Source organism: Oncorhynchus kisutch, linkage group LG20, assembly GCF_002021735.2.
Source record: "Oncorhynchus kisutch isolate 150728-3 linkage group LG20, Okis_V2, whole genome shotgun sequence".
In the NCBI taxonomy this organism is placed as follows: Eukaryota; Metazoa; Chordata; class Actinopteri; order Salmoniformes; family Salmonidae; genus Oncorhynchus; species Oncorhynchus kisutch.
Genome location: NC_034193.2, coordinates 35,405,497 through 35,426,698, shown reverse-complemented (window position 1 = coordinate 35,426,698; position 21,202 = coordinate 35,405,497). Strand labels below are relative to the sequence as shown.

The 21,202-nt window shown below is 44.3% G+C and overlaps 1 protein-coding gene across 1 annotated transcript; it reads left to right on the top strand.

The window, feature by feature from the left end:
* The first annotated feature begins 10,933 nt into the window (after positions 1-10,933).
* Positions 10,934-20,945, top strand: LOC109875993 (gastrula zinc finger protein XlCGF17.1-like). Its single transcript, XM_031799104.1, has 4 exons — positions 10,934-11,167; positions 11,380-11,490; positions 20,137-20,474; positions 20,627-20,945. The coding sequence occupies exons 1-4, from the start codon at positions 10,934-10,936 to the stop codon at positions 20,943-20,945; spliced, it is 1,002 nt and encodes a 333-aa protein (XP_031654964.1).
* Positions 20,946-21,202: the final 257 nt, after the last annotated feature.

The following is a 21,202-nucleotide window of genomic DNA, read 5'->3' as shown; positions in this document are numbered from 1 at the left end:
ATCCAGACGAAATGTCAAGAGAGTTCCATTACAGTTTGTAGAAACATGTCAAACGATGTTTACAATCAATCCTTAGGGTCTTTTTATAATAAATAGGCAATCACTTAAATGAAACTACAAACCTCAGATTTCCCACTTCCTGGTTGGATTTGTCTCAGGTTTTTGCCTGCCATATGAGTTCTGTTATACTCACAGACATCTTTCAAACAGTTTTAGAAACTTCTGAGTGTTTTCTATCCAATACTAATAATAATATCCATACATTAGCATCTAGGACAGAGTAGCAGGCAGTTTACTCTGGGCACCTTATTCATCCAAGCTACTCAATACTGCCCCCCTGTCACCTAGAAGTTAACAGTGTCCAAAGAAGGGCCAGATGTATACAGAATGGTGTCGTCTGCGTAAAGGTGGATCAAGGAATCACCCGCAGCAAGAGCAACATTGTTGGTATATACAGAGAAAAGAGTCGGCCCGAGAATTGAACCCTGTGGTACCCCCATAGACTGCCAGAGGTCCGTACAACAAGCCCTCCGATTTGACACACTGAACTCTGTCTGAGAAGTAGTTGGTGACCCAGACGAGTCAGTCATTTGAGAAACCAAGGCTGTTGAGTCTGCCGATAAGAATACGGTGATTGACAGAGTCGAAAGCCTTGGCCAGGTCGATGAAGACGGCTGCACAGTACTGTCTTTTATCGATGGCGGTTATGATATCGTTGAGTACCTTGAGTGTGGCTGAGGTGCACCCATGACCGGCTCGGAAACCAGATTGCACAGCGGAGAAGGTGCGGTGGGATTCGAGATGGTCAGTGACCTGTTTGTTGACTTGGCTTTCGAAGACCTTAGATAGGCAGGGCAGGATGGATATAGGTCTGTAACAGTTTGGGTCCAGGGTGTCTCCCCCTTTGAAGAGGGGGATGACTGCGGCAGCTTTCCAATCCTTGGGGATCTCAGACGATATGAAAGAGAGGTTGAACAGGCTGGTAATATGGGTTGCGACAATGGTGGCAGATAGTTTCAGAAATAGAGGGTCCAGAACTTTTTGGAGTTGGAGCTACAGGATGCAAACTTCTGCCTGAAGAAGCTGGCCTTAGCTTTCCTGACTGACTGCGTGTATTGGTTCCGGACTTCCCTGAACAGTTGCATATCACGGGGACTATTCGATGCTATTGCAGTCCGCCACAGGATGTTTTTGTGCTGGTCGAGGGCAGTCAGGTCTGGGGTGAACCAAGGGCTGTATCTGTTCTTAGTTCTGCATTTTTTGAACGGAGCATGCTTATCTAAAATGGTGAGGAAGTTACTTTTGAAGAATGACCAGGCATCCTCAACTGACGGGATGAGGTCAATGTCCTTCCAGGATACCCGGGCCAGGTCGATTAGAAAGGCCTGCTCACAGAAGTGTTTTAGGGAGCGTTTGACAGTGATGAGGGGTGGTCGTTTGACTGCGGCTCCGTAGCGGATACAGGCAATGAGGCAGTGATCGCTGAGATCCTGGTTGAAGACAGCGGAGGTGTATTTGGAGGGCCAGTTGGTCAGGATGACGTCTATGAGGGTGCCCTTGTTTACAGAGTTAGGGTTGTACCTGGTGGGTTCCTTGATGATTTGTGTGAGATTGAGGGCATCTAGCTTAGATTGTAGGACTGGCGAGGTGTTAAGCATATCCCAGTTTAGGTCACCTAACAGAACAAACTCTGAAGCTAGATGGGGGGCGATCAATTCACAAATGGTGTCCAGGGCACAGCTGGGAGCTGAGGGGGGTCGGTAGCAGGTGGCAACCGTGAGTGACTTATTTCTGGAGAGAGTAATTTTCAAAATTAGTAGTTCGAACTGTTTGGGTATGGACCTGGAAAGTATGACATTACTTTGCAGGCTATCTCTGCAGTAAACTGCAACTCCGCCCCCTTTGGCAGTTCTATCTTGACGGAAGATGTTATAGTTGGGTATGGAAATCTCTGAATTTTTGGTGGCCTTCCTGAGCCAGGATTCAGACACAGCAAGGACATCAGGGTTAGCAGAGTGTGCTAAAGCAGTGAGTAAAACAAACTTAGGGAGGAGGCTTCTGATGTTGACATGCATGAAACCAAGGCTTTTTCGATCACAGAAGTCAACAAATGAGGGTGCCTGGGGACATGCAGGGCCTGGGTTTACCTCCACATCACCCGCGGAACAGAGAAGGAGTAGTATGAGGGTGCGGCTAAAGGCTATCAAAACTGGTCGCCTAGAGCGTTGGTGACAGAGAATAAGAGGAGCAGGTTTCTGGGCATGGTAGAATATATTCAGGGCATAATGCGCAGACAGGGGTATGGTGGGGTGCGGGTACAGCGGAGGTAAGCCCAGGCACTGGGTGATGATGAGGGAGGTTGTATCTCTGGACATGCTGGTAGTAATGGGTGAGGTCACCGCATGTGTGGGAGGTGGGACAAAGGAGTTATCAGGGGCGTGAAGAGTGGAACTAGGGGCTCCATTGTGAACTAAAACAATGATAACTAACCTGAACAACAGTATACAAGGCATGTTGACATTTGAGAGAGACATACAGCGAGGCATACAGTAATCACAGGTGTTGAATTGGGAAAGCTAGCTAAAACAGTAGGTGAGACAACAGCTAATCAGCTAGCACAACAACAGCAGGTAAAATGGCGTAGACTAGGCAACGGGGCCAACAGATAGAACAAACAAGCAGAATGGAGTACCGTGATTAATGGACAGTCCAGCGTGCATCAGCTATGTAGCCAAGAGATCAGTGTCCAGGGAGCAGCGGTGGATGGGGCAGGGAAGCTGGCCTGGCGAGTGTTATCCAGGTAAAAAAAAAAACTAACAATGACTAAATAGCTTGTAGCTAGTTAGCTGGTTAGCTTCTGGAGGTTCTTGAGTGTGTTCTAAAAATAAATAAAAAAATAATAGCAATTCCGTATCACATTGGGTGAGGCAGGTTTCCGGAAGGTATAAACAAATTAAAAGTCAAAAGAGATAGAAAGTAAATATGGGTCCGGTGAGCGTTTGAGACGCGGCGATTCAGGCGGTTAGCAGGCCTGTGCTAACAAGCTAACAGTTTGTAGGCCCGGGCTAGACAAGGTAGCAGTTAGCGGGCCGGAGCTGGACAAGCTAGCAGTTAGCAGGCCGAATTAGCAAGCAGGGAGATAGCGAGGGCTAGAGAGTTAGCCTTTGGGGGACGTCGCGATGGGGTGAGTCTGTTTATTCCTCTTCATGCGATGACATCGGTAGACCGGTCGTGGGCCCGGGTATTGTAGCTCAGGAGTATGCTACGGTGGTAGCGCAGGTGCTACGGCCGGGCTAGCTTCAAGCTAAGTGGGTGGAAACGCTAGCCAGGAGTAATCCGAGGTTGCGGTTTAGCTAGATAGCTAGTTGCTGAAAAATCCAGCTGAAAGATGTTCCGTTTGCGGTGGGAATCCGGGGATGAAAAATAAATAGGTCCGTTGTGCTCTGGTTAAAGTCACGTTGTACGAACAGGCGAGAGCTTTCCGAACTACAGGTTAGCTGATGACCGGTTAGCTGGAGACCGCTAGCATACCCGCTGGTTAGCTGGCTAGCTTCAGTTGAGGGGTCCCGAAGTAAATATAAATACTTTAGGAAAAATAGCTACATTGGGTGAGTCGGGTTGCAGGAGAGTATTTGGAAGCTTAGGGTTTAGCAAAATGTTTTCAATGAGATATGTGGAGAAAATATGTAAAAAACGAAAAATAAACGATATATACAGGGACACGACAGGACAGGACGACCTACTGCTACGCCATCTTGGCATCTTGACACACAATCAGTATCATCCCACTCCTGGTCACTGGAACCGATTCCACATTACCCAATTTGTCCGTTAACAGGTCACCCACAAAAACATCCTTGCTGATGATTCCCACTCCGACCCTAAACTGCTGTTCATTACTGACTTTAGCCCTTTTCACTCCACTGTTCTTCACCATTGGCCACTCAGTCTCAACAACTGTACTCACGCCAAGAGAATCCCACAATGCTTCGTCCATTGCTCCTCCAGTCATCCCCTGGACTCCCTCGCTCTGTGCTGTGAAAGATGTGAGAGTTTGTGTTCTCAAAGTAGCATCTACATTGTTCTCATTCCATCTATATTGTTCTCATTCCAGCACATCTGTTGCTTCACCAACTTGTTATCCCTTTCGTCTGCACTACTTGCTGTCATTTCCCTTCCTGATTTCCCTCTCTTGGATGTCTCCACCATGCTCCTACTCTGTCAGTAATTCCTCCATGGTTTATTAATTGGTAGTAAAACAACAATATATTCAAGGTGCTGCACATTCTCTTCCAAATCTAGAATTAGAGTCGTCATTGTTTCCATGATTCCAATAGTTCACCAGTTAACTAAGCCTATAATGTGGACACCAAGGATGTGGAGACCAAGGAACTTGAAGCTTTCAACTGCTCAACTACAACACCTTCAATGAGAATGGGGGCGTGCTCAGTGTTTAGTCCCAGGGCCCTTAGCTTAGTGATGAGCTTTGAGGGTACTATGGTGTTGAATGCCGAGCTGTAGTCGATGAATGGCATTCTCACATGGGTGTTCCTTTAGTCCAGGTGGGAAAGGGCAGTGTGGAGTGCAATAGATTGCATCATCTGTGGATCTGTTGGGGTGGTATGCAAATTGGAGTGGGTTTTTCCAGGGTTTCTGGAATAATGGTGTTGATGTGAGCCACAACCTGCCTTTCAAGGCACTCCATGGATACAGACATGAGTGCTATGGGTCGGTAGTCGTTTATGCAGGTTACCTTAGTGTTCTTGGGCACAGGGACTATGGTGGTCTGCTTGAAACATCTTGGTATTACAGACTCAGACAGGAGATGAAAATGTCAGTGAAGACCCTTGCCAGTTGGTCAGTGCATGCTTGGAGTACACGTCCTGGTAATCCGTTTGGCCCTGTGGCCTTGTGAATGTTAACCTGTTTAAGGGTCTTACTCACATCGGCTGCGGAGAGCATGATCACAAGTTGTCCGGAACAGCTGATGCTGTCATGCATGTTTCAGTGTTACTTACCTCGAAGCGAGCATAGAAGTAACTTAGCTGGTCTGGTACGCTCGTGTCACTGGGCAGCTATCGGCTGTGCTTCCCTTTGTTGTCTGTAATAGTTTGCAAGCCCTGCCACATCCGACGAGTGTTTGAGCCGATGTTCAAGGGGTATATCAAACTCCCCAGGGTAACAGTACTACGTTGAGAGGTTTGTCCACAAAGGGACACCCCTCCCATATGTGGCTCATTATTGGGATTCATTGCTGATTCTACCGGTAGCTCACTATGAAGTGTCTAGTGATACAGGTTAAGGGCCCTGTTGGAGATTGGTGGTTGGTAGTGGAGTCGAGGGAAAAGCAGGGTTGGACACGGTCATGTTATTATCCCACACAGTCTCTGTGGCTCATGTGAACCCCGTTCCTGGGAATTAGATTTGGTTACAAATCGTCCCAGTCTGTTACCACAGAAGCGGTACGTTTGTCCCATTTCCAGCAAGGTTACGAGGTGCTTTGTCATTTCCAGAGTCAGTTTATTTTGGTACTATCCATATGTAGCTTGTTTTTGGTCACAGAATGGCTGAATAAATAAGTGCAACATTTTACCTGGAGCTAACTATGCAGAGCATAGCGCATGTCGAATGACTTTAGCTTCCCTCCAGGCCTGAGGTCACACGCTCTCTAGTAGGCTTAAATTACAGATACGGAAAATAGGAGTGCCAATATTGTCCTCTATTATCCTCATTAATTTTCCATCTAGATTGTCAGACCCCGGTGGCTTGTCATTGTTGATAGACAACAATAATTTTTTCACCTCTTCCACTCTGACTTTACGGAATTCTAAATGACATTGCTTGTCTTTCATAATTTGGTCTGATAATACTTGAATGTGTTTGTCAGCGTTTGTTGCTGGTATGTCATGCCTAAGTTTGCTAATCTTGCCAATGAAAAAAATAATAAAAATAGTGGGCTTTGATTAATGAGCCATCTGATTCAGTTATTTTTTTCCCAAAAATTGTATGTAAGGTTCTCCAAAGCTTTTTACTATCATTCTTTATGTCCTTTATCTTTGTTTCATTGTGTTGTTTTTTTCTTTTTTATTCAGTTTAGTCACATGATTTCTCAATTTGAAGGACATTTGCCAATCGGTTGTACAGCCAGACTTATTTGCCATTCCTTTTCCCTCATCCCTCTCAACCATACCATTTTTAAATTTCTCATCAATCCACTGGGATTTAAGTTTTTACAGTCATTTTCATAATGGGTGCATGCTTATTAGTAACTGGAATAAGCAATTTCACAAATGCGTGCAGTGTCTGGTTGCTCCTCATTACACACCACAGAGCAGCAAATGTTCTTTACATCATCAACATAGGAATCACCCGTTTTATTAAATAATTGAGACACACAAATGACTCAAGGGAGCCAGAGATCAAGATCGCCTAACCATAAGAAAAAAAACTCTTCCTCCTCCCGCTGCTGCTGGCCTTCATAAATTATGATGTTATGCTCCTGAAGTTTCCAGTAATAGGCTACAACAGCAGTTGGCAACCTTTTCCATTTGTTGCTAATTTATCTGACCATTTCTACTGATCTGGTGCCAGTTATGATTTTCATATTCACATTTTACCGGAACAGTTTATTTTAATTTATAATATTAATAATTATAATAGCCTTTATCTCAATCATTTTCTATGATTAATCTACATTCTATCTAAATGAAAATTATACAAATCTAAATAACATTTATTGCCATTGCCAACTATGTAAAAATAGCCTACATAAATCCAACAAATAAAAACCGCTAGAAAATATCCAGATAAAAATAAATCACATTGGCTGCTTTTGGCCTGTCTTCATAGTTGATACAATGTTTCAAGTTCTATCACCTGTCAGTCCGAAACTTGATATAAAATAGTCTGGGATTGAGTTTCCCTCGCCAGTGAGTTTGGGACAGACACAGCTGTAGGCTATTTGTGTAAGGGATAAGAAGTAATCAGGTATTTTATGACATTTCCACTGGATCAGAGCATTACATTTTTCCCTTTCATGTCGAGTGGTTATCAAGAGTGAGAGCTGGAAATATTTTACAAGTACTTTGAGGAACTATTGTCATTCGCCAATTGATTTTAGTAAGACTTTGAGAAGCTCCAGAAATCATTAGTGGTGGTGCGTAAATACAATCAGACATCCCAAAATAAGTGCATCGCTCTCTGCTCTCCGTGTTTGCTAAAACGCAATTTGGTTGCAGAAACTCCTCCATGCTAATGCGGAAATCCCTAGTTATACCAATACCATAGACTTACTGTAGGACCCATAACTTCACCTATCAACAACAGAGACCTACTGTAGGACCCATAACTTCACCTATCAACAACATAGACCTACTGTAGGACCCATAACTTCACCTAACAACAACATAGACCTACAAAAAGGTGCCTATATTGGAGACCAAAGTTTTTCTGGCACACTGCTTAGTATTTCAACAACTTTAAAAGCGTATTTCTAGCATACAATCGTTGATGTTACTACTAATGTGAAAACAAGACAAAATATGATCGTTGTTCACTTGACTGTCTTAATGTCACGCCTTGGTCTTAGTGTTTTGTGTTTTCTTTAATTATTTGTTCAGGCCAGGGTGTGACATGGGTTTTTTGTGTTGTCGTATTGTTTTTTTTTTGTAGGCATTGGGATTGTGGTTGATTAGGGGTGTGTCGAGTGTAGGCTTGGCTGCCTGAGGCGGTTCTCGATCAGAGTCAGGTGCTTCTCGTTGCCTCTGATTGGGAACCGTATTTAGGTAGCCTGAGTTCGCTTTGTATTTCGTGGGTGATTGTTCCTGTCTCTGTGTAGTGTTCACCAGATAGGCTGTAATAAGTTTCACGTTCCGTTTGTTGTTTTTTGTATTTATTTTGTTATTTCATGTATCGTCACTTTTCCTTCATTAAAGATCATGAGTAACCACCACGCTGCATTTCGGTCCGACTCTCTTTCAACAAACGAAGAAAGACATTAAGACAAATGTCAAATAATTAACATTCATTACAGACGTCATTGTTTGTATAACATCCTGGCTACGCTGTTGGCATCACCTTTTTACAGTGGATCTTTGCTGCTGTGGGCCTTAAACCATCTGTCTAGGAGAGAGACGTGAGTATCGTGGATCCTCTGGGGGGGCCTCAACAACCTCATGATGCTGATGTCAAAACACCTCAAGAAACACAAGCAGAGACCCACAGGGAAGAAATCTCATTGCTGCTCTGACTGTGGGAAAGGTTGCAAATCTTCATCAGAACTTAAAATACACCAGAGAACACACACAGGAGAGAAACCATACTGCTGCTCTGATTGCGGGAAGAATTTCATAAGATCAGATTCACTAAAAATACACATGACAATTCACACTGGAGAGAAATCTTATAGCTGCTCTAACTGCGGAAAGAGTTAAGATCAGAATCACAAAAAAATCACATGAGAATTCACACTGGAGAGAAACCTTATATATGTGATCAAAATGATAATTGTTGCAGATGTTTGTGTATATACACACATATGAAAGCAGTATAATAAATAGGTCTTATCAATTTTATTAATCTGACATCACTCCAGTATTTCTTGACAACATTGAAATGCTAATTGCCTTTATTCCACCACTGAAGAAGCATGACTCAAATCACCTACTAATATTTAAAACATTCAGCCTGACAAAAGATACATGTTTTATTATTCCATGCCTCACATTAAGTGAACTATTGCCAATATATATTAACAAAGGGGTGTACATTTGGTTTTGATTTTATGTAACAGTTAGTAATCATAATTATTTATGCAATCAACTGACCATTTTAGGGTACAATTATAATGACATTGTTACCCTGCTTTTATAATATCAGGATTCATTCTCAGATGTGCTAACCCAAATGCATGACATTGGGGACTAGGCCCGATCCAACAACATGCCTATCGAATGAACCCTGAAAAGAGAGAGAAGTAAGGTGGAAAGTTACTACGGATATTGCAGGAGTTGGTTGCTGATTGCCTCAAGGGTGGGCAGTCAACAAGTTTTACATTTAGCCAGTGCGTTGCCAAGGATCACAATTTATTTTGACCTCACGATTTTCCGTATTGGGGACAAGTTTTTTGGGGGCTCTTTCCAAGGGGGCAAGAGTTCTAGAAGCTAGTGGGTTTTAGGATTATATTGAAAGAAAAAGGATTTAAAAAAGAATACTATTGTACATTATTATTTAGAAATGTTTTTAATTGTTGACAGCCAGTAGACAGCATGTTTATTGTAGAAGCATTGTAGTTCATTATGTGAAATGGAAGTTGTTTTGTGTTGGTGGGTGAGCAAACATGTCCAACAAAAATGTAGGATATATTTGTTGTCTAAAGGGGGAAGGTGTTACAGGCTTTGGTCTTTCCATTTATGTTTTGAGGTTGGACTTTAGCACGTCTAGCTCGTTAGTCTACAATCATCAATGTTACTACTAATGTGAAAACAAGGCAAATATGACTATTCTTGCTCATTTTAAGATAATTGCCAAATAATTGTAACATTCATTACAGACATCAATTGTTGTACAACATCATGGCTACTCTCTTGGCCTCACCTTTCTTTTACAGTGGTTTTCCGCTGTTGTGGGCCTTTAATCATCTGACTTTGTTCTTCACACAGGAGAGAGACGGGACTAGTCTCTCCAGATCAAAACACCTCAAACACCTGCAGAGATCCACAGGGAAGAGAATTCGCTGCTGCTCTGACTGTGGGAAGAGATTCACCTCCTCAGGCATTAAAATTCATCAGAGAAAACACACAGGAGAGAAATCTTATAGCTGTGATCAATGTGGGAGGAGTTTTACTACATCTAGCGGTCTGACAGTACACCTGAGAACACGCACAGGATTGAAACCTTATAGCTGTGACCAGAGATAACCTGATAAAAGATCTCTGATCAAATATTAGAAAATACATACATGAAGGAGTTGTTTCATGATTTCAATGAATTAATGTCACAATTTAGAATGTTTTAACGTTGTAGTAGGAGTATTTTAATGATTTCACAATGTAGAAGCCTAAACGTTTTCCCCCTTATGAATTGATTTCAACATGATATGGATATTAGCCCCAGGCGAAAAATCCAGGCTCTGAATTGAAAGAGTGTTATTTAACAGAAAGTGAATAACAAGAAAAGAGCTGTGTTACACTTACTGCGTTGGTGACCCACTTTAATCAAAATGCAGCACTTCAAAATGTAGCTAGCTGTTGAAAAAGTTGAAATAGCTGCTTGTTTAAAAAATACATGTAATATGATAATTGTTGCAGATGTTTGTGTATATACACACATGAAAGCAGTATAATAAATTGGTCTATAATCAATTTTTATCAACAATCTGACATCACTCGAGTATTTCTTAACAACATTCAAATGCTAATTGTCTTTATTCCACTACTGAAGAAGCATAACTCAAATCACCTACTCATATTTCAAACATTCAGCCTGACAAAATATACATGTTTTATTATTCCATGCCTCACCATTAAGTGAAGTATTGCCACTTATAGCTCGTTAGCACGTGGGGTGCACTGATTGGTGTCACCTCGTTAGTCAGTATGGGTTACACCTGTGCTGGCTTGTTCATCTCGTTAGTGGGAAGGTGTTTCACCTGACCTGGTCCAGGTTCTATTTAAGACTGTCTGGCCCGGTGCTCCAGTTGTCTTGAGAGATGTTGAGAGTCAACACCTTTAGTCGAGCCACCTTTTTGGGTTAAGATGTTTTCATTTTATGTTGAAGCTTCTTTCTGAAGAGAGCTTTTTTTTGAAGGAAAATGAATACAAACAAGCAAACCTGGTCGGTTCCGGGGATTGGTATAGCAAATACCGTAAGATTTTCATGGACTGAAAAGGAGATGGAACCTTGGGGCAGGGAAACTTTTGGAAGGACTATATTGATGGGATGCCTCAGGATAGAGGTGAAGGAAGTACTCTGCTTTCAAGGGAACCCGAATGAGAAGGCTTTCGATGTGACGTTTCACAAAGAGGAGAAACATGATGATGTATTGAAGATGGCAAAGGAAGCGGAGAAAACGGGACCCCTGTGTCATTATGCGGTGACCAGCCTGGCGAAGAACAACTTCAGGGTGGTCACCGTAACCATGTACAATCCGCATGTGAAAGATGAAGAGGTGAGGGCCTTTCTGGGGAGGTACATGGACAATGTCTCCTCAGCGAGGTACCTCAGGGACTCCCTGGGTTTCTGGAACGGGAGGAGAGGGTTCCAGGCGTTACTCAGGGAGTCCCCGAAGAGTGTGGATGGCTACCTCCATCCTCCGGCGATGTTCTCCCTGGGGGCTGACAGGGGAACACTCTACTATGCACGTCAGCCCCCGTTCTGCAGGCGCATATCCTGGCCTCGTGCAGCGCCAAGAAATGTCGTTTTTGTGGGTCGGAAGAGCACAAGGCCAAGGAGTGTGACGAGCCCAAGGCTTGCCACGGGTGTGGCTCGAAAGTACACCTGTGGCGTGATTGCCCGGCTCGTCACAGGTCATACGCGTCTGCAGCTGGGGGGGGAGCGGGGGATGGGGGGAGGAAAGAGAGGACGCATGCGGATTGTACGGATGGCACAGGGGAAAGGAAGGAGAAGGACGAAGAAGGGAAGAAGGAAGAGGCGAAAAGAAAGAGGAGAGAAGATGGAAAGAAGGAAAAAGAAGGAGAGATTAAAAAGAAGGTGGAAGAACGTGGAGGAGCTGAGAAGAGGGAGAAGGGGACAGTGGTACGAGAAGGAGTGGAAGAAGGAACGGGGACAGTGACGGAGAAGGAGGGAGGAGTGGATTTGGGAGGGGAGGGGGTGGGGGAGGGGGTGGGAGGGGGGGGAGATGGGGGAAAGGAGTGGGGGGACAGCCTGCCAGGCTTCCTCGAGGTCGAAATGAGGGATTTGGTGGAGGAGTTAGCGGGGATGGGACGTTGTGTCTCCCCGCTACCTCCTTCACCAAAGAAGAAAGGGATAAAGAGGGGGAGCTTGGCAGGAAGTGAGAGGGAGGGGGGGGGGGGGGCTAAGAGAGTGGCGGGGGGGGGGGGGGGGGGGGGGGGGTAATTTGTCCTCCCGGTTTGCCTCAGCCCCTTGCATTTTAGTGGATGACTCCAGTGAGGGGTCGGTGGGCTGTTTGCTAGAGGGATCCCAACTCCTGTTTGGGGAGATGGGGTCCCCTACATGCAGCCCCGAGGCAAACAGGGAGGGGGGGATGGTGGGTGGGGAGGGAGGACCCAACACACTGCCTGGGTCATGGGTTGGGATGGAGGACGGGGGGGCGTCAGGAGAGGAGAGGACGTCCCCGCCGGTGGAGATGGACCAGGGGAGCATCGGGTGAGTCTCCTGTTTTTTTTTATTTTTATTTTTTTAAATTTGTTGTTAATAATTAAATGAATAGTTCTGTTTCTTTTTTTAGTCTAAATGTTAGGGGGTTAAGGAATAATGTTAAAAGGAGGGCGTTTTTTTGTTATTTAGAGGGTGTGGGGTTTGATTTCTGTTTTTTACAGGAGGTTCACCTGAGGGATGGTGGGGATGTGTGTAGATTTAAGAGGGAGTGGGATAAGGGGGAATCTTTTTGGGGCATAGGAGGGGTGCACTCAACAGGAGTAGGGATTTTGTGTGGGCATAGAGAGGAACCTGTTAAGGCTAGGGCAGAATACTGCCCCCGTTGGTGAAATGCGTGCCCATAGTAAACAGAAAACAATATGCATATAATAAATATTATTGAATAGAAAACACTCTAAAGCTTCTAAAACCGTTTAAATTATGTCTGTAAGTAAAGCAGAACTCTCAGGGCACTCATTCTCCCAAACTCTCTCTTGTCATCCAAAAAGTTGGCCCAACTTTGACGTCATCGCCCCCACCCTTCCCAAGCACCTACAGTCCTGGGAACAGTTCCTATGTCTTCAGCGCGGTGTCCGCTTTCAATGGGGCTTCTCATTGTGTGAATCGCGCACTCACGAGAGTAATGACCGGCCGAAACCTTTCGGTCGCGCGAGAAAACAGGTTACTCTCACACGCATTCTGTCTTTCTTCCAAGATTGATTAAACGATGCGTGTGTTTCTCTTTGTCCTGAGAATTGCGGTGAAGCTATATAGCATGCTAACGCTGTGTTCTGAACCAAGTTTGACAAGTTTAGTCGACATATAATATGTAATTTCGACGTTTTGGTGCGAACTAACTTTACTTTTTGGCTGCATTTCAACCGAAATATGTCGTGTTGATAACCGAAAGACACAGACTTCAAAACTAAAGCTGTTTTTGGTAAGTATAAACCCTTCCAGGTCTTCTGATGGAAGAACAGCAAAGGTAAGGGAACATTTATGTGTTAAATTTGTGTTTCTGTGGACTCCGAGATAGAGGAGCCAAAATGCTAATTCCTGAGCGCCGACTCACATTATAGCCTAGTGAACGAAATCTGTAAAGTTAAAAATAAATGTAACACAGCTGTTTTATTAAGAAGAAGTGTATCTTTCTAAGTATATGTAGAACATGTATATTTAGTCAACGTTTATGATGTGTATTTCTGTTATCTGACAGAGTTACCATAATTTCTCCAGGCATTGTTGTAGCATTTTTTAGTCATGACCTTCTATGTAAACCGTGATTTATGGATATAATTAGCATATTATTGAAAAAAACATAAATGTACTGTATAACATGTCCTATTCCTGTGATCTGATGAAGATTTTCAAAAGGTTAGTGAATTATTTTACTTTTAATCCTGCTTTTGTGATTGCATCTATTGTTCTACAAAATGGCTATGTAAATTAGCCTATCTTTGGTGGTGGTTTGACATAAATATGTGCTATGTTTTCGCCGTAAAACATTTTAGAAATCTGACTTGCTGGCTAGATGAACAAGGTGTTTATCTTTCATTTGAGCTATTGGACTTGTTAATGTGTGGAGGTTAAATATTTCTAAGAATATTTTTTGCGTTCTGTGTGCTACTGTGTCAGTTGAGCAGTGGGGGGAGGTGCCCTAGCGGGACGTGTGGTGCCAAGTAGTTTTAAACACTTTTGTAATAATGCAGGGTAGAGTTTTGGGGATAGATGTTAAGTTTAGAGAAGCTAGATATAGGTTAATTGGGGTGTATGGGCCACAGGTGGCGGCAGACAGGAGGGAGATGGTGGACTGTCTGGCGCCCCTGTGTGTTACAAACAGGCACTTGGTGATAGGAGGAGACTTTAATATAGATTTAGGGGTAGGCGGTGATAGCAGTGGAGGTGCCATCTCTGGGCTAATGGCTTGCCATGGTCTGGTTGATGGTGGCCTGCACACTACTCCGGCAATGGTCGGCCCTACATGGCGCAACTCCAGGGGGGTTGCGCGGAGGCTCGACTACATTTTTGTATCTAGGTCTTTGGGTCAGTTGTCTGGGCGGCTGTTGCCTGTTTTCTTCACGGATCACGACGGGGTGTTCCTGCAGGTGGGGTCGCCAGTCTGCCTCTTCGGTAGGGGGTACTGGAAGTTAGATCGGGATATACTGGAGGAGCAGGCTTTCGTTGACGCATTTTTTGGTTTCTTTCGGAGGCTTGACGGCCTCCGGTCCATGTGCGAGGGGGTGTTAGAGTGGTGCGATTTAGTTAAGGTGAGGATTAGGGCTTTTATAATAGGATATTGTAGAAGGAAAAAAAGGGAGGAAAGGAGGGAGGTGGATCGTATCCAAAGGTTAATTGAACTCGAGTACGAGGCAGGCAACCTCGGCGGGTCGATTGACTGGGAGAGATTCGCAGCCCTAAAGGCGCAGCTCAGGGAGCTGCAGGAGCAGAAGGCTCGAGCTTTCCTGGAGCGTGCGCATAGTGGCTTTCTAGAACATAATGAGACTTGTTCCCCTATGTTCTTTAAGTCGGTTAGGGCCAGGCAGAGTAGGAAGGTAATGCATGGAGTTAGGGAAGAAAATGGTAGTATAGTAAGTAAACCAGAGGAAATGGTCAGGGTGACAACTGATCATTTCCAAGGTTTATTTAAGGAAAGGGAAATAGATGTAGAGCAGGGAAACGTGTTTTTAGAACACTTGTCCCGGCGGTTGCCAGAGGACATTAGAGACGTGATGGAGGCCCAGATCTCACTAGAAGAGGTTGAGAGCGCTCTTAGGAGGATGGGAAAAGGGAAGGTGCCTGGATGGATGGGCTGCCGGCTGAGTTTTACCTCAAGTTTTGGGGTATACATGGACCAGTGGTTCTCGAAGTCTTGAAGGCCATCCTTGAGACGGGGGTCCCGGGGGGATCAATGGCTGTTGGTGTGCTGTCACTTCTTTATAAGAAGGGGGAAGCAACTGACCTTGGCAACTGGCGGCCATTGACCATGCTGTGCGTAGATTACAAGATTCTTGCAAAGATTTTAGCAGACCGGTTGCGCACAGCCCTTCCCTACGTCGTCCACGAGGATCAGACGTGCGGGGTAGAGGGCCGCTCTATAAGATGGAACCTACAGTTGATCAGGGATTCCATCGCTTGGGTTGAAGATAGAGGGCTGCCTTTAATGGTAGCAGCGCTAGATCAGCCGAAAGCTTTTGATCGCGTGAATAGATCTTTTCTATTCAGGGTGTTAGGTAGATTAGGATTTGGGGAGAGGTTTATAGGATGGATCCGTACTTTATATGTCGGAGCGGGGTGTCGAGTTAGTGTAAATAGTCACTTAGGTGACGTTTTTGATCTCTCGTCTGGGGTCAGGCAGGGATGCCCACTCTCGGCTCTCCTCTTCGTTCTGTACATGGAGCCTCTGGGGGCTGCCATTAGGGCAGACACAGGGGTGGAAGGCTTGTTGATCCCTGGAAGTGGTGGGCTGCGTGTTAAGATGACGCAGTACGCCGACGACACTTCCTTGCTGTTGTGCAAGGACTCGTGCCTGACAAGGTCCCTTGCCATCTTTGGGGATTTCACCCGAGCGTCGGGAGCAGTTCTGAACCATGCAAAGTCTTCCGTCAAGTTTTTCGGAAGATGGCGCGGTAGAACGGATGTGCCTGGGGGGTTATCTCTCTGTGAAGGGACCCTGAGGATTCTCGGGGTTCATTTTGAGACCTCCGGCTCAGCGACGCTAAACTGGAACATGCGTATCGCAGTGGTACAGAGGAAGCTAGCAATGTGGAAGGCTAGATATTTGTCTATTATGGGCAAAGTCCTGGTCCTAAAGGTGGATGTGTTGCCGTCTCTTTTGTATTTGGCATATATCTACCCATTGCCGGCTTGTCTGAGGAGGCCTCTAGTGAGGCTTGTGTTTCAGTTTATGTGGAGTGGCAAGTGCGAGTGGGTCGCCAGGGCACGCATGATCTGTCCCATCGGGGAGGGAGGTAGGGGGGTACCACATTTCCCCCTCAAGCTGGACGCCATTTTTGTTTCTTTCTTGTTGACGGAGCTTGCTCGTCCGGTTATACACCCATCCGGTTACCTCCTGCGGGTGTTCTTCTCGTATAAGGCGAGAAGCGTAATGGTGTGGTCTAACGCGGGTCCTCGGGCGGAACAGCTGCCGTGGCACTTTGGCCATGCGGCCAAGTGGCTGCGTGCGCACCCCGAGGTTGAAGTTGCCCGAGTAGGTTTAGACCACAGGCACCTGTACGAGGAGGTCAGGCAGGCAGGGAGTCCTGCGCCTGTAGCGGGCATCTCGTCAGTGGTCTGGGAGGGAGTGCAGGTGCGGGGCCTGGACAACAGGCTCAAGGACCTGAATTGGTTGGGCCTCCATAAGCGCTTGCCGGTACGTGCCATCTTGTACCGGTATAGTTTGGTGCAATCCCCCACCTGTCCAAGATCCTCTTGTGGCAGGGAGGAGACTGTGCGCCATGCCTTCTGGGACTGTGCCTTTGCCGGACTAGTCTGGGCTAGGGCACGGGTGATGCTAGGTGTGGTTAGGAGTGATTTTGTTTTGACATGGGCTAGGCTAGAGAGAGGCGTAGGGAGAGCAAAGGGAACGGATAGGGACAGGTTTCTGCTCTGGCTTTTCATGAGTCTCTTTAAAAAGGGACTGTGGGAAGCCAGGCAGAATTTAGTCAAGACAGGGAGAGATTGGGGGGTGGAAGGGATAGTGAGAAGGGTGGAAGGTGATTTGAGGGGGAAGATGAAGAGGGAGGAGAGGAAGTGGGGGAAGCATGCGGCAAGGGAGAGGTGGAAAGGGGGTTTAGGGCTGGGAGTGTTAGAGTGAGTTTGGTAAGGGGATAGATTAGGGAAGGGGAGATAGGGAAAGGGTTAGGTATTGGTTAGGTATGACGGGGAGGGACGATGCTCCCCTGAGGTTTGTTTTTGTTTGATGTTTTTGTAAATATAATTAATTAAGAATGAATGAGAATTATGATTTTGTAATAGTATGAATGGTATTGATTGTAATAAATTATTTTAACCACCTTTTTGGGTTGCTTCCTGTCTTGAAGGTTGGTGTGGGTTTTTCTTTTGTTTGCCTCTTCTTGGGCAGATTAAGTGGGTCTCGTGGTGGGTGTCTTTTAGGTCTCAGTTGTTGTTACTAGTCAACTTTCAGTGGACACTGAGAGCAAAACTGCAACATTATGTTATAATACTTTTATTGCATCAAATGGTGGTTTTATGCAACAGAATAGAGGGTTCTTATAACTATAGTGTCTGTCTTCTACTGAGGATGGACATTTACAATGTCTTTTGGGTGATAAAACCTAAAGAGACCGCATTCCAGAGCACGAGTTAATGTTTCTGTTCTATATGGTACCAGGCAGAGATGACCCCAGGGCCAGACCCTGGTCTCTACACAAAGAGTACTGTTTTTACATCAGATACTTATAATTCTCAGCAGATAGTATCTTTCATACAAATCTTAACCTTGTGACCCATTCTATACATCTGTTTGTCATGTAGGTTGAAAGGGGTGCATCTTGGCTATTAAAGACCTTTATACTTTTGTATCGGGGCTCTCAACTAATCATCTGGGGGTGATTCGTCGACCAGCCATTATCGTAGAGCACTCAATTGATTCACTTTATATGTGTATGTTGTCTTGACCTGCTCCCTTATTATTAAGCGAATAAAGATGTAGTTCAAGTATAACTCTGACTTGTGTGATACGTTTGTCATCTCATTTGATATGAAAGAAATCAACAACCACATTTGGTGATGGGGCGTGAATCTTGACTTGGTGACTGATGACATGGCTAAATGGTGCACGAGAGATCCCTCTAACTTGGGATTTCAGGGAGACCACACTTCGTAAAGATGAGGTTTAAGCATTTTTAAACAGTCTACAAAGTCTGGGCAGTTGTCTCAGAAACTGATGGGAGTGTGTCCACTCTAAGGTAAGTTACCCTAAGGATGAAACGATAAAATGCTTACTGGCTGTTCTCCGCCTGGGTACTACATTTGAAATAAAACTGCCCTTAAGTCCTGAAAATTTGGGGTGGTGGGGGGGGGCTTCCGTCCCTCTCCTCGAACCAGGGACCCTCTGCACACGTCGACAACAGCCACCCTCAAAGCATCGTTACCCATCGCTCCACAAAAGCCGCGGCCCTTGCAGAGCAACTACTTCAAGGTCTCAGAGCGAGTGACGTCACCGATTGAAACGCTATTAGCGCGCACCCCGCTGACTAGCTAGCCATTTCACATCGGTTACACTATTTATTGTATAAACCTTTCTCCATAAAGTTAGAGTGAACCAAGGTGGCTGACTAGCTGTTAATGTTGAAGAAGCGTCCCGTCCACTAGATACGTCACAGTGGCAGAATCACCCGAAAGACGCACATCGCCATCTGCTGACTGGAGTTGGTATCGCAGTTGAGAAAATACTTTCAGACAAAAAGCTAAAAAGCGACTGCCCCTAAAAACCAACGACTCCCTTTGAAAACGGGCGATGTGGCATCAAACATTTATTATCGTGTAAAAATGTACTACAAAGTGTAGCTAAATAGAATAACTTTGGTCATACCCAGTCAGCATGTGACGTCCAATGACGTCGAATTATGGGCGATATCAGGTCTGTTTGTTGTGGCCGCTACTTAATCCCAAAATAGTCATCCCTAATTGGGATGTGTATAACTATGTAAATGTCTCTCGGACAAGGTGACTTTTATTAATATACACTCTAAAAAGTAAAGGTTCCTGGAGTATCCTTTAGGGGTTCTTCAAATTGAAACTGTGGGGGAACCCCTAAAAGTTATTCAAAGAACATTTTGTAGGATCCCTTAAGTTCTTTGAAGAACCCCTTATTATGGTTCCTCAAATAACCTTTTGTTTTTCTTTTTTTTTTACTTGCTGTTCACCCTCCCTCCATTATAAAAAAAATGTTTTAATAACAATATTGACAATATTGATTTAAATAATTCATTTATTTACTGGCACCACAAATGTAAACAATTTACCAAACAAAATATATTACCAAATTGCACTTCTGCAGACATGTCAGACCATAATATATAATACATTTACTTTGTATAGTGCTTTTCGTGACATTTAAAAAAAAGTGTATACACGGCTCAAAAAAATAAAGGGAACACTAAAATAACACATCCTAGATCTGAATGAAGGAAATATTCTTCGTGAATACCTTTTTTCTTTACATAGTTGAATATGCTGGGGAACGAACCAGGGACTGTAGTGACGCCTCTTGCACTGAGATGCAGTGGCTTAGACCGCTGCATCTGGGTGTGTTAACTATTTAACTGTACTAGAATGCTTTAAAGGCTGCTAAAATTTTAAATATCGGTATCGTTTTTTGGAGCAAGGAAAACATTGGATATCGGTATCGGTCAAAAATGTCATATCGTTCTCAGGATAGTAGCTTGATGGCCTCATGTTAATTTTAGCGCCCCCAGAAAAAAAACGCATACCCAGGCAAAGTGGAATTCTCTGGGCTTTCAGTCTCAGGAGAGGATGGTGATGAAACTGGGTCTTGTAGGCCGGGCTCATCAAACTAATATTTGAAAATATTTTTTTTCCTGCTAAATTCACATACACTTTAAGAATACTGCTGGAGCAAACGGAAAACGCATTGGGTTTTTACTGAAATGTTTGATGATTGACTAGGAATATCTTGGTGACCACTGTTTTTTACACTGGCTATTATTTTAATGAACTCCCCCAAACAAGACCAAATCTGAACCAATCATAGACTTATATGTTTCACAAGTTTGGCCACACAGTACAGCACAGCACAGTAGACAACTAAGTAACTAGATAATCTGTTTGTCTTTGACAGGAGAGAAACCAGACTCTCCCTCTGACAACGGAAAGAGTCCTTCAGGGGAATCAGACCCAGAGACGCCCAAAGCAAAAGGAGGACATCACTGCTCCCACTGTGGAAAGAGTTTTACCAAGTTAGGGAACCTGAATGGGCATGAGAGGACACACACAAGAGAAAAACCTTTCCAATGCTCCCAATGTGGAAAGAGTTTTAACAAATTAGGGTACCTATTACTACATAAGAGAATACACTCTGGAGAGAAGCCTTACCACTGTTCCAAATGTGGAATGACTTTTGCCTGGTTAGGGAGCCTGAAAACACACGGGAGAAAATAGTTTCTTATGTTCCCACTGTGGAAAGAATTTTACCCAGTTAGGGAACCTAAATCGGCACAAGAGGACACACACAGGAGAGAAGCCTTATCACTGTTCCCAGTGTGGAAAGAGATTTAGGGGTTTAGTGAGCCTGAAACAGCATGAGGACACACCCACAAGAAAAGCCCTACCAATGCTCCCTGTGTGGAAAGAGTTTTACCAAGTTAGGGGGTCTGACAAGGCATGAGAGGACACACTCAGGAGGGGATAAGCCCTACCACTGCTCCCTGTGTGGAAAGAGATGTAACCGGTTAAGGCATCTAAATAAGCATGAAAGAATATACACACAGGAGGAGAAGACATACCACTGCTCTCAATGTGGAAAGATATTTTCCCAGTCAGAGGACCTGAAATCACATGAGAGAAAAGAGAGACTGTGTTCTGACTTGTTTTTGACTGAGATTTTGTGTTTTTGTTTGTCACACTAAATCATATTGTTTAAATGAAAAACTGACCAAAAAAATAGGCCTGTTTTTGTTTTTTCATCTTGATCATGTCTAAAATTAAATATTTAAAAATGTGTATTTCGTTTTCATTATGAACTTTGATTGATTGTATACAAGTATAAACCCTCTGTTGTTCATGATACGATTTGGATATTGCTAAATGTAAATGATTATATAAGGAAGTAAGTAGCCTTGGCTTGTAGCTGTTTCTGTAATGTGAGGCAGCTTGATGTACAAGC

What these genes read in the sequence shown, in the direction of transcription:
- LOC109875993 (XM_031799104.1), top strand. Translation starts at nt 10,934, where the DNA reads ATGGGATGCCTCAGGATAGAGGTGAAGGAAGTACTCTGCTTTCAAGGG. An exon ending in CGCATGTGAAAGATGAAGAG is followed by an intron (nt 11,168 to 11,379) that starts GTGAGGGCCTTT and finishes CCCGTTCTGCAG; the next exon opens with GCGCATATCCTGGCCTCGTG. An exon ending in GCCACGGGTGTGGCTCGAAA is followed by an intron (nt 11,491 to 20,136) that starts GTACACCTGTGG and finishes CTAAGTAACTAG; the next exon opens with ATAATCTGTTTGTCTTTGAC.